Below are 13323 nucleotides of genomic sequence, written 5' to 3' on the forward strand. Positions count from 1 at the left end.
ACACCTGGGTTTCAGGTTCCTCTCAGGTTCTTGGGGAGGCGCGAAGGGCTCTCAGCTGCCATGGTGGAGGTCCTGGGACCTCATCTTCAGTCTCAGATGGTTTCCATCAGGCCTGGGTATACCACAGGGAGCATATCTTACAACAGGCACCTACACACACACACACACACACACACACACGAGATTTACCAACATGCACCAATGTGAATGCAGACATACAATAACCTACATACACACATGCGGTTACACTGTCATGCACATGTATCAATAGATACCTATACTCATCTGCAGACTCACACATGTAGACACCCACACATGACTCACATGCATACACACAAGCACATTAACACATAGATACACACTGACACGTTGACTCACTGCACAGAGGCGCACACACATGCACACTGAGAACATACAGTCAGAGTTGCACAGACACACAGAAAAATTATACAGACAAGGTCACCATGCCACACATTCATAACAGAGCACAGGCAGCCATCTGCATGGACTCACACACTGACACAATTCTTTGCCATACAGGGACACACAGACACACCAGACAGACACACAGGCTGAAGCACATCTATACGTGAAACACCTGCACACGCACACACACATGCTGACCCACACCCACATGTTCTAACAAGCCCGGAGTCTCCAGGGCTCTCCTGCAGCTGTTGCCCATCCCCAGGGGGAGCCGATGTCCCCAGGGAACAGAGGTTTCCCATCCCATCTTTAGCTCCGCCGGGTCCTGCATGACATCAACGGTCCCCTCGGTGCTGATGCTGCCGGGAGTTCCGAGCTGGGGCCAGGCCGGCGCCAGGCACAGACACTTCAGCCCTTGTTGGGAGAACAGAGAGAGGCTGTGTTGTCCATTGCCCATCCTCCGGCTCCAACTGCTGGTTCTCTCAAAGGCCTCTCCTCAGGCCGGTGCAGGTATGTGGGGCCGGGGAGGACAGGGCCATGCAGGAGAGGGTGTGGCAGCATCACAGGAGCATAGGCCTGGGGCACAGGCTGTGCTCCCTATGGGCAGTTCTGCAGCTCGCTTTCTCAGGGCTCCACAGAGCTGGGGGACTCCCTCCCTTCCCCCGTGGTCACTTTCTCAGCTCCCAAGAAGGCCATGGGGGGTGTGCCAGGTGCCCCCTTGAAAGGATGGGCAGTGTCTACCCAGAGAGGCCAGGCTGCAGCCCGGTCCCCACAAAGAACCAAGGCTGTGGTCTTGGGATGCACAGTACCCAGCAGTTCCCGCAAGCAACTGGGACGTCAGATGAGATATCAGCTCTTGGCCTTGGCCTTCCAACCAGGGGTGGGGCTGTGGGGCCCTGGACATCCTGAGTCAGGGCCTAGATATGCTAGCCTCCTCCAGCCTGCAGGGTGGGGCAGGGAAGACACGGTGCTCCCTCCTTTCCCTGGGCCTAGACCAGCTGATCTGTTTAATCTCAACTAGACACTGGCCAGTCTGGGGACTCTCCATGGCGTCAGTCCAAGGCCCCCAGGGCAGCGCCCTTTCAGGGGCTCTCTACAGGAATTCAGGGTTACAACATGCTTGTATGGGAGCCTGGGGAGCCCAGCCTGCCCCTCACAAGCTGTGCAATCCTAGCAAGTCCCTTTCTAGGCCTCAGGCTTCCCATCTGTGAAATGGGGGGAGGGGTGCAAACTTTTTATGTTCTGCCAGAGTCCCCCCAGGCCTAGCCATCCTGGACTTCTGGAGCTGCCCTGGCTCACAGGGATCTTGCTACCGTGGCTGTCCTTGAAACAGACTCAGCCTGGGAGGAGCCATCCTGACCATTCTCCTTCCTTCCCTCCTGAGATGTTTGATTGGAGAGGCTGGGTCCAGTGGGTATCCTTTCCTGCCCAGGCAGGGGTTGCTGCCAAAGCTCAGGCTGTGGCAGGTGCATGGACGGGGTTGGGGAGGGGTGGTGAGGGCAGCGGTGCTTGAAGCTCTAGACAGGTGAAGCTAACTCCCCAACCAGCTCTCTCATGCCAGCTCCTCCTTGTGTCCCCAGCACCCACCCTATCACTGTTACAGAATGGACTCTAGTGCCAGCCCGGCGGGGACTTCCAGTCCACAGGTGAGTGGGTCTTGGTTCCCCTGCCCACCAGCAGGGGGCTCACTTCCTTACATGGCTCAGGAAATCTACGCCAGCACCCGATGGGAAGGTGGGTCATCCCAGACAGGACCGGGGGTCGACAGGGGTCACTCTGAGCTCACAGAAGTGAGCCATTTGCAGGATAAACAGAGAAGAGACTTGGGCAAAGGCTTCACGAAGTAAATGGGGTGGGAAAATCATGGGATTGGCCCGAGGAACAGCCTGTAGTAAGTCCTTGGACAGCGCTCTCTGGGCCTCAGTTTTCTCACCCGCACAACTGGCATGACAGCAGCCTCCCAAGGTGGTTGTGAGAAGCAGATGAGATGGTGGATGGGGGAGTGGGGTGGGGAGGAGGGTAGAAGGAAGGAAGGAAGGAAGCAAGCCGGTAGCCTAGTAGAATGGATCAGGGCCTGGGGCCCAGAGAATAGGGAGCCAAGGAGTAGGAACCTGTTGATATTAATCTCTTCTTTCTGTAAATGTCTTTAGCCTTCAAGGGCCAATGGGAACATCAACCTGGGGCCTTCAGCCAACCCAAAGTGAGTTCTGGTCTCTAAGGCAACTTTCCTCCCTGGCTCCCCTCAGGCCGGGCTCCCCTAGCCTTGGGAGTAAAAACCAAGCTCTCTGGTCTACCTTCAAGACCCTCTGTGACCTGGGCCCCGGACCAGCTCCCAGAGTAAAATCCAAGCTCTCTGGTCTACCTTCAAGACCCTCTGTGACCTGGGCCCCGGACCAGCTCCCAGCTTTACTCCCCCCTCCTAAGTTCCCCAGCCTCTGCCCATGCTGAGCCCTGGGCCTGGAATGTGCCCCAAAGTCTGCATTATTAGCAGCTCCCTGCCCTTCAGGCCCTTCTCAGGCTTTGAGCCGGCTCCCTCACCTCTATGCAGTTGTGTCTGGGTTTCTCCCCACCTTACCTGCTGTTTACCTGATCGTGAGATCCCCAGGTGCAGGGCCAGTCTTACAAGCCCCTCGTGGCTGGGAGAACATGTCATTCTTCAGTGGTGAGGAGGCTGGGCTGTAGGAAAGTTCCCTGTATTCCCCACCTTCAAAGTGAAAACGAAGTCTGGACTTGATCTCAGGATGGAGTTTCACAATCTTGCAAATGCTGACCCGTGTTCTTCCCTCTCCCCCAGTGCCCGGCCCACCGACTTCGACTTCCTCAAAGTCATTGGCAAAGGCAACTATGGGAAGGTGAGTAACATGGTGAAGGTGGGAAGCCTCCGTCTCCCCTTCTCCAGCCTCCTCCACCCCGTGCCTGTCACCTGCATGTGCAAAGAGGGAGCTCACAACCTGCAGGTCCAAGGGTGCAGGGCCGGCGCTGGGGCCATCAGAGGAGTGGTCACCCGTGCCTATCACCTGCATGTGCAAGGAGGGAGCTCACAACCTGCAGGTCCAAGGATGCAGGGCGGGCGCTGGGGCCACCAGAGGAGTGGTCACCCGTGCCTATCACCTGCATGTGCAAGGAGGGAGCTCACAACCTGCAGGTCCAAGGATGCAGGGCCGGCGCTGGGGCCATCAGAGGAGTGGTCACCCGTGCCTATCACCTGCATGTGCAAAGAGGGAGCTCACAACCTGCAGGTCCAAGGATGCAGGGCGGGCGCTGGGGCCACCAGAGGAGTGGTCACCCGTGCCTATCACCTGCATGTGCAAGGAGGGAGCTCACAACCTGCAGGTCCAAGGGTGCAGGGCGGGCGCTGGGGCCATCAGAGGAGTGGTCACCTGCGGGACCTTGAATTTCTGCTTCCGTCCAGGTCCTCCTGGCCAAACGCAAGTCCGACGGGATGTTTTATGCAGTGAAGGTGCTGCAGAAAAAGTTCATCTTAAAGCACAAAGAGGTACCCGAGCTCAGGCATAAGCATCTCCTCTCCTCTTCCTCGACTCCCTGGCTCGGGAGGCTTCCCCAGATGGGTCCCGACTGTGAAGGGTCCATGGGCTGGGTGCAGAGGGGGTCTGAGCAGGGGGCCAGCTGGTGCCAGGATGCTTATCATTCTCGGGGAAGGCAGGCCAACCACGTCAGCCACAGGCTGCAGGAGGAGCCAGTCCCAGCCCTGTGCCTCCCTCTGATGAAATCTTGGCCTCACAGTGGACAGTCCTTGCCCTGCCTGGGTGCCCGCCACCCCATCTGTGCAGAGTGGGGTCACACCTCTTACTCTCCAAAGGCCCTCCCAGCCACAGCCATCCTGGAGTTCCAGATGCTTTAGCTGATTAAAGTCTCTTGACTGGTAACTCCAACCCCAGTTGGAGAGAGCAGGTCCATAGAGGGTTGGATATAAAATCAGAGCACCCGGGAGAGGGAATTAACATTAACAAGGACATCATGAGGGTGGGTAGGGGAGGTCTTCCTGAGGGAGGTAGCCTTGCAGCTGGCCTTGAAGGTAGGGTTCTATGGTCTGAAAAGAGGGTGCCCAGGCAGGGGAAATAGCACGAGCAAAGGATGCAGTAATCATATATTCTTTGTTTATCGCCCCTGGTCTGGGGGCTGGAGCTGCACCCATGTGAACTGACTGGGGATGAGACTGACCACGCAGACCCCTGAGTACTAGGCAAGGAGCCGGGCCTGGCAATAAGGAGCCACAGGGGTGTCTGAGGAAGGGCATGGGAGCCCCACCAGCGAGCGGTGGGCGGTGACACGGCCCCTGTCTGTGACCCCACAGCAGAACCACATCATGGCAGAGCGCAACGTGCTTCTGAAGAACGTGCGGCACCCCTTCCTCGTGGGCCTGCGCTACTCCTTCCAGACCCCCGAGAAACTCTACTTTGTGCTCGACTACGTCAATGGAGGAGAGGTAGGTGGGGCTGCAGGGGGCTCCCCTGGGCCAGCTCTTAGCTGGGAGCTGTCCATCCCACATACCCCCTGTGTGCCAGGTTCTGGAATGATCTCACATCATCCATACAACAGACCCATTTTGTAGGGGAGGAAACGAGGCTCAGGAGCTAATCACTTGCTCAAGGCCACCAGCCCATACCTGGCAGAGCCAGGACTGGAATGTGGATCTGTATTGACTTCCCCCTGCAAAGCTGCCCGACTCACCTGGGAAGGTCAATGTTACAGGAGCTCTGTGGTCAAGATTTGCAATGCCCCCGTTTACAACAGAGGCCACTTGTGGGGGTGGCCTGTCACTGTGGTAAATGGAGACCTGAGGCCCCCTGGTGACCTAGCAGCACAGCTGCATGAGCTGAGTTCCTTCCTGGACTTCACTCTGGCTCTCTTAGTGAGGCCCCCTCAGTGACCCCAGATTTAAGCTCTATGACCTCATGCCTTTGGCCTGATGCTGAGAGGGAAGTTTTTGTCCTGCATCCCTAAGTCCCCTGATGGAGTTGGAAGATTTTCCATGCTAGCAAAACACGTCAAAGCAATTGGCCCACAGGCAGGTCTATCCTGGGCTGAGTTTGACTTGGCCGTGATAATCTTCTCACCTGGGTTGGAGGAAAAACCTATCTTCGAACCACCCAGTTTCAAATCCCAGCTCTGCCAATTGCAAGCTATGTGACCTTGGCAAGTCACCTGACAGCTCTGACCCGTCCCAGACTCCTCTTAGGTGAAACTAGCGTCATATTTGATACTTTGAAGGCGGTCATTAGGATTAAATAAGAGATGTGAAAGGTTCTGGCTTGGGGCTTGGAACATAGTAGGTGCTCAATCCATGTGAATTAATCTCTCCTGCTGACCCTATGGACACCCACAACTGCTGTATGGGGTGGGGGCAGACATGCCCTTTGTTGTCCGAGTACATTGCTGTTCGGAGAGGGGTGACTTGGGCCACTGCCCCCCCTGCACTCCAGCAGCTGGAGCCCCCCAGGAAACCCTCTCACAGTGTCCTCCTCCTCCAGCTCTTCTTCCACCTGCAGCGGGAGCGCAGGTTCCTGGAGCCCCGTGCCCGGTTCTACGCCGCCGAGGTGGCCAGTGCCATTGGCTACCTGCACTCCCTCAACATCATCTACAGGTGAGGCCTGCCTGTGGCTCAGGGGTTGTGTGGCCCCTAAATCCTGATGAAATGCCAGTGAACTGGTCCTTTGTCTGAGGAAAATGCCCCCAGGGGGTAGGGTGAGAGCCTCCTCCTTTCTAGGATCAAGTGCCCAACCCCCCCGGACTTCCCTGGGCACCTCTGTGAGCCTCCATGAATAGTCCTCCCGCCAGGCCCCCAACTGTCCTCACTCAGTGGCTGAGTCGTCACAGCGTGCTTTTTTCATTTTATGCAGGGACCTGAAACCAGAGAACATTCTCTTGGACTGCCAGGTTTGTGTGTGTGTGCACCTGTGTGTATGTGCATGGTTGCACATGAATGTTGTGTACCCACATGTATGTGTATGGGTGTGCATGCATTGTGTAGAGATGCATTCAAATATAGGTGTGCACATACCCATATATGTGTACATCTGTATATATGTGCATCATGTGCACACAAGACCATGTATATACGTATGGGGGTGTGCACATGTGTATTCAGGAGGTCTATAGAGGGCAGAGGTGGGGCCAGGTGGAGGCCTGTGGATTTTGTAGTCCCTCCATGTCTTAGATTGGGTTCCCTGGAAACAGACCCTGAGATGAAGCATTGGGTGCAGGTTATCAGGGGCCACTCTCAAGAGATCTCCCTTTAAGGGGGTGAAAGGCAGGATTGGGCAGAGGAGGAAGCTCACCTCCTCCTTGTGGTTGGAAGTGAGGCCTCAGATGATCTTATAGGGCAGGGACGACCCCAGATGGAATGGCTCTTTGGACCTGTTCCAAACTGAGGCAAGGAGGCTGGGCATTTGTGCCCCTGCATCAGTCAGTCATTGGGTGGGATTGCCCCTAAGAGGGGCATAACTTTGGGTGAGGGCAGTGTCCCAGCACGGGTGGGGGGATGGGCATGACAGCTCCCAAAGGGGAGATTTGGGCAGAGTCCCGCAGTATCCACTCACTCCACGACCTCCACCAGCCACCCACCTGCCCAGCTGCACAAGGTGTGGCTGCTTTCTGGGCCCCAGCCCGCTGTCAAGGGACTTCTGCCACCGGGCCTCTCCAGCCAGGACATTCTAGAGCTGCCAGTGTAACAGGGCATGGGTCTGAGTCTGTGATGAGCTGGGCAGACAGTGGAATGCCATCTCCCCACCTTGCCCCCTGTGCAGCTCCCAGTCCAGAAGCCCTGGGTCGCTGAGTAAAACCTCAGCCTGTGTAGGGGCATCAGACCCCAGAGGTGCTGCCCTGGGGGGTGGGCATTGGGCATTGGGGTTAGTCCTGGCCATACCATTATCTTAGACCACTCTCCTGTCCCTGACTTCCCTCCTCTGCAGGGACACGTGGTCCTGACAGATTTTGGCCTCTGCAAGGAAGGTGTAGAGCCGGAGGAGACCACGTCCACATTCTGTGGCACCCCCGAGGTGAGCTAAAACTCCGAAGAGAAGGCAGGCTGGGTGGTTGAGGCCACAGCTCCTGATTAGAGGTGACAGGTGACAGCTAAAGGGGCTCACTCCTTCCACCCAAGCACTTCTCCTGAGCTGCTTGTGCACTCAGCCTTGGTTTCCTCATCTGCATAATGGGGGCATCAGCTCTGGGGGCTGCTGGGCCCCCGCCAGCTGCTGAGGACTCTGCCACAGTGATGTCCAATAGAAATAGAAACAGAAATGCAAACCAAATAGGCAATTAAAATTTTCCAGCAGCCATGTTTAAAAAGTAAAAAACAAACAAGTGAAATTGATTTTAATAATATATTTAAATTAACGATATATATATATATATATATATATATATATAAAATATTGTCATTTCAACATACCATCATGTTGAGATATTTTATTTTTTTCTAAATCTTTGAAATCAGTGTGTATTCTACACTGATGGGCCATCTCAGCCACACTTTAAGTGTTTGATAGCCGCGTGTGGACAGTGGCTGTGGTCCTGGACAGCACTGTCCTACAGGGTGAAGTCCATGTGCAACAGGAGGGCCTAGCCTGACAATTAAGATCAGGGCTTGCAAGTGTGAAGGAAGCACTTTACTTCTGCCCTCTTTCAGCCACAAAGAGCCTGGGGGCGTAAAATGTATGTGTACCAGCAGTAATTCACACGTCTGTCTGTCCAGCCAAGGCCTCTATGCAGCCCTAGGGTTCAAACCTTCCCTTAAACTTTGGACAGAAGGGTCACTAGTTGCTTGGACAGATGTCTGGGTGGGGTTGTGGGGCTGAGGCTGTAGGACCTGGCATGGGGCAGGACTTTAGCTGCTCCATTTTTCTCCCTATGCTTGAAAGTCTGGGTTTCAGATCTCAGCTGGGCCTCCTCAGTTTGGTTTTAGAGTAGCCGATGGACAGATGATCCTCTGAGCAGGAGCCATTGTCTGTGTTTGTGTGTGGCAGGATGTCTGCTGGACAGAGCTGGCCTCCCAAAGCCCGACAGCCCAGCCATCCTTTCCCTGGACGTTGCCAGGGGCAGGGAGCAGGGGATATGGCTCGTGTAGGAGACATGTGGCCCCAACATGTCATCTCTTCCACGATCTTTTTCTCCAAGTGCCTTGTTTACAGATGGGGAGACTGAGGCTGAGGGTCTTTCAGATAAGTGTGTTTCCCCTCAACAGTACTTGGCTCCAGAAGTGCTTCGTAAAGAGCCTTATGATCGGGCGGTGGACTGGTGGTGTCTGGGCGCCGTCCTCTACGAGATGCTGCATGGCCTGGTGAGTGGGGTGCAGCTGTCTGCAAGGGACATCTGGCTCTGGGGAGAGATGGGGGTGGGTCTCTCCCTTACGTCACCTGCTCAGGCTCCTCAAGGAACTGAACAGGCCACTCCAAGCTAAAAAAGATGACGCCAGCCCTGGCCGGTTTGTCTTAATGGTTAGAGCACTGGCCTGCGGACCGAAGGGTCTCAGTTCGATTCCGGGTCAAGGGCACATACCTGGGTTGCACATTTGATCCCCACTCTGGAGGCAACCAATCCATGTGTCTCTCTCACACTGATGTTCCTCTCTCTCTCTCCTCTCCCCTGTTTTCCTCCCTTCCTGTCTCCCTCCTTCCCTCCCTTCCATTCTCTCTAAAAAAAAAATTAATGGAAAAAGTACTCAGGTGAGGATAAAAAAGAAAATGACACCAAAGTGAATATTACAAGGATTATATGTGATTTTTCAATACTGTCAGTTCAGCACTTTATAATACACTGTCTCTTATGTTACTCCTCTTGTGCCTCAAAACAGCCTTTGGAGGGTGGCTGCAGGAAATGGAATTGTTCTTCGTTTAATTAGTGGAAAGGGAAACTGAGCCCAGAAAGGTCTCAGTGCTGGTAGGTTGTGGGACCAGCCCTGACCCGATCTAGGCTGCCTGCTTGGATGGAGGCAGTGCAGTCGCCCCAGGCCAGGCTTCACTCTGGGCAGCTTCGTGGATATGACGAGCAGGCTCCGTGGAGTCTGGAGAAGGAAGAGCTGGCAGAGGAGGTGGGAGGAAGAGCATCAGGAAAGGTGGGCTCTGGATATGGTTGGGGCCTGGCTCTCTTCCTAGCTATGCCACAGGCTTCAATCTCTTTGAGCCTTGTCTTCTCATCTGAACAATTACTACCTGTTTCTAAGGATGGTTGTGAAGCTGGGATGAAATGATGATAAGGGGAGAGCGTGAACTCTGCAAAGTGCAAAGTTGGTGCACAAGCCAGATTCGGAGAGGTGGGATAGGGGATGCTCCAGGAGGCCCACAAGCCTTACACCCGTGAAGAGAGACTCCTCAGCCTTCCCAGCAGCCCTCTCCACTGTGCTGGAAGCCCAGGTCTCTCTGTCCCTCTCCAGTCTGCCCTGTGAGCCATTGTACAAGACGTGGTCTGGCTGAACCCTTCCAGTGACCCAGCTTTGCTCCATGTCTCTCTGAGACCTGTGTCCACTTGAACATGGATGATCCTGCAGCTCTCTCCCTCTCTCTCCAGCCACCCTTCTACAGCCGAGACATCTCCCAGATGTATGAGAACATTCTGCACCAGCCACTACAGATCCCCGTGGGCCGGACGGTGGCTGCCTGTGACCTCCTGCAAGCCCTTCTCCACAAGGACCAGAGGCAGCGGCTGGGCTCCAAAGCAGACTTTGTAGGTGACTTGCCAGAGGCACCCTGGCCCCTTCCTGCAGAGGCAGCTCAGCACAGGGACAGGCATCCAGCTGTCTGTGAGACCAAGCACTGCCAATTCGTTCATTTGGATATTCACAGCTGCTGCTGCTTGATTACTCCCTTCAGTCTAGTTCTAGTCAACCAATATTTACTGAGCACCTACTATGTGCCAGACATGGAACTCGATGCTAGGGATTCAATAGACTGGGTCTCTGCCCTTATTAAGTTTTTTTTTTTTTGGGGGGGGGGAGGGCAGACAACAAACATTATATACAATTATTACAGAGTATGACAAGTATCAGGAAACAAATGAACAATGAGTTAAGATAGAAAATAATGAGAGGGGGTGAATTCACACTGCTATAGTCAGGGAGGGCCTCCCTGAGGAGGGGACAATTAAGCTGAGACTTGAAGGAAGAGAAGGAACCACTTATGCAGAGCTGGGAGGATGCATCCCAGACACAGAGCAGCAGCATGTGCGAAAGTCCCGTGGTGGGAACGAGGAGGAGAGTGAGTGGTATGCTTTAGGGTGTTTTGAGGAGGGGTGTGGTAGGACCCAATTTAAGTTTTAATAAATTCCTCTGGCTTCTGTGCAGAGTGGACTGGACCGGCTTTTCACAGATATCTGAGCACTTCCTCCCTGCCACTGCCCAGGCTAGGCACTCAGGATATAGAGATCAATAAGTCGCAGTCCTTACCCTTAACAAGTTTATATGTTTTTCACTAAAGTAGCATTTAAAAAATAATCTTACATTCTCTACGCAACCAAAGATCATCTGGATTTATAGAAGGAAGCCCACACTACTCTTCTCCCTGGAACTTTGTTTTCTCTTCCAGCATCGTGGTTGAGATGCGTGGCCTAGGAGACAGGCTGCCTGGGTTCAGATCCCTCCTCCACCACTTACACTCAACTTCTGTGAGCCTCAGTTTCCCCATCTGTAACAACAGCACCTAGCTTGAAGCTGCTACAAAAGTCAAATGGATTAAGATATGCAGAGCACTTAGGCTAACGCTTAGCACACAGTCAGTGCTTTTTAAGTGTTTTTACAGACAGCCCTACATGTCAGATACTGTGAAGTGTAACAACATTCAGGGCGTTTGCCTACCCACCCCTGGACAGCTTCAAGAATGTGACTTTCATGAAGATTGGTCCTCTCCTTCCAGGTGGAAATTTGCATCTTAAAAAATATGTATGATTTTAAAAAATATCTACATTCACATCGATCAAAATTCAAAGAATATTCAGAAAAATCCCTCCAGCTACCCAGTTCCTTAATTTAGAGGCAACCAGTGCTACCAATTTTTTGGGTATCTTGGCTATTTTGGATCTGGCTTTTTAACAAGCCCAGAGGTACTATTCTGATACAGTGGCTGGAGAATCATTCTTTGAGAAACAGATAGAGAGGGGGTCCTGCTGGGACAGGAGAAAGTTGGTACTGACATTGGTTTGGAGGAAAGAAGTGGTGAAACACGCCTAAGGCTGAGTCCTAAATTCTGGGTCTCTGGGAACCTGCAGCTTTTCTTGGGGATTTCCTTTCTAAACCTTTCATAGTGAATTCATTTCTCTGGTTTGCATTCTGAAAGAGTCAAAATGCACTAAGGCAGAGTGGGGTGGGGTCCCCGAGATTCCCTGGGAACCCCGAGGGCAGGGTCTGCTGTCTTGTTCAATGACATACCTTCAAAGCCTACTGGTGCTGGCACAGAGTAGGTGTTCAGTAAGTAGATGTGGAATAAACAGATGTCATGGGGGAAAGGGGTTGGGTTCCTGGTGATCCAGAAAGGGAGTGTCAGGCTGCAGAATGCTCGCTCTTTTGTTCCAGGAAACCAGCCAGAGGTACAAGTTACTTTCTCAGCAAGGGTTTTAGGGCTTGATAGCCAGCTGCCAATAGAGTTGGAGCTCAGGGCCATGTGGGGTGAGGAAGGGAAAACCCATGGAGAGGGCTGCTTCTGACCAGCACCTTCTTTCTGCAGACTGAGATCAAGAACCACGTATTCTTCAGCCCCATAAACTGGGATGACTTGTACCACAAGAGGCTGACCCCACCCTTCAACCCAAACGTGGTAAGAGGTCACCGAGTTCCAGACTCTCGCTGCTAGGGCTGGGGGCAGTTTGGAAGGTATCTGGCCAACTCTCTACGGATGGAAAAACCAAGGGTCCAGGAGGCTCCATGGTTTGTCCAAGGCCACATAGTAAGTTAGAGGCAGACACTGGTCTAGAACCCAAAAGTCCTGACCGCCAGTTCAGCTCTGTGTGATGAGCCATGCTTCTGCGCCTTTATTTATAGCACCGGTAACGCTCATTGCACAGGCCTTTGCAGTTTTTACAGTGCTCTGTGTCATGTAGCACACCCAGCGGGGGGAAAAGACATTTCCCCCCCATGGTTCGCTTTTCCCCTGATAAGTAAAATGGCATGTAATCATTGTAGAAAGTATGCAAAACAGAGAAGTTTAAAGCAGCAGGAAGAAAAAGCTTATTAGCTCACTACCCAAGAGAAACCATAGCTGGCATGTTTCCTTCCAGTTGTTTTTCTGTGTGTGTGTGTGTGTGTTTACATAGGTCATATTTTATACATACATATATTTCTCCTCCATACCCCCTTTTCTTTGCTAAATACTATGCCATTATTTCCCCAAGTCATATAAAACTTTGTAAGGACCATTTTAAGTAGCTCATACTATTTCAACCCTATGCTGGTGATATAATTTATTCAACTAGGCTCCTAATGGTGAACATTAGGTTATTACAACTTTTTATTTATCACAATGTACTGATGAACATCTTTAAGTGTCTATCGTTGTCCAGAATTCTGATTATTTCCTTGTGATGGATACCAGATGGGGAGTGACCAAGTCAAAGACTGTGAATGTTTGTAGGTTCTTGATTCATACTGCCCTCGCTGTGTGTTAGGAAGGGCAATCTATTTCCGACCAGTAGAGGCTGTGGGAGAATTCTCATCTCACTCTCTACAGCATGTGAGGTTGCTTTTAACTTTGCAAATATGTTAAGTATAAAATGGCATCTAGCATTGTTTTAACTTTTATTTCTTTGATTTACAGTGAAGGTGGTTAGTTTTTAAATGTTAATTAGCAGTGCTAGTATGAAAAAAAAGGAACCCCATTTGAGGTGGACACTGGAGTTCTCTTGGCCACCTGTAAGGGTCAAGCAATGTCAAATCCCCTTCATCTGAGCAGT

At 52.7% G+C, this 13323-nt stretch overlaps 1 protein-coding gene across 1 annotated transcript in view; it reads left to right on the top strand.

Annotated features, from left to right (window-relative positions):
- Positions 1-267: 267 nt before the first annotated feature.
- SGK2 (SGK2, serine/threonine kinase 2) overlaps positions 268-13323 on the top strand; it is an 18119-nt gene continuing 5063 nt past the window's right edge. Inside the window, exons 1-12 of the mRNA XM_023750891.1 lie at positions 268-936; positions 2007-2072; positions 2577-2626; positions 3221-3278; positions 3839-3922; positions 4742-4873; positions 5919-6031; positions 6288-6324; positions 7359-7445; positions 8633-8728; positions 9955-10110; positions 12102-12191. Coding sequence (XP_023606659.1) covers positions 2031-2072; positions 2577-2626; positions 3221-3278; positions 3839-3922; positions 4742-4873; positions 5919-6031; positions 6288-6324; positions 7359-7445; positions 8633-8728; positions 9955-10110; positions 12102-12191 — 945 coding nt within the window. The 5' untranslated portion in view covers positions 268-936; positions 2007-2030. The remainder of the gene's footprint in view (positions 937-2006; positions 2073-2576; positions 2627-3220; positions 3279-3838; positions 3923-4741; positions 4874-5918; positions 6032-6287; positions 6325-7358; positions 7446-8632; positions 8729-9954; positions 10111-12101; positions 12192-13323) is intronic.

The sequence above is a fragment of the Myotis lucifugus genome, unplaced genomic scaffold (assembly GCF_000147115.1).
Source record: "Myotis lucifugus unplaced genomic scaffold, Myoluc2.0 scaffold_16, whole genome shotgun sequence".
Lineage (NCBI taxonomy): Eukaryota > Metazoa > Chordata > Mammalia > Chiroptera > Vespertilionidae > Myotis > Myotis lucifugus.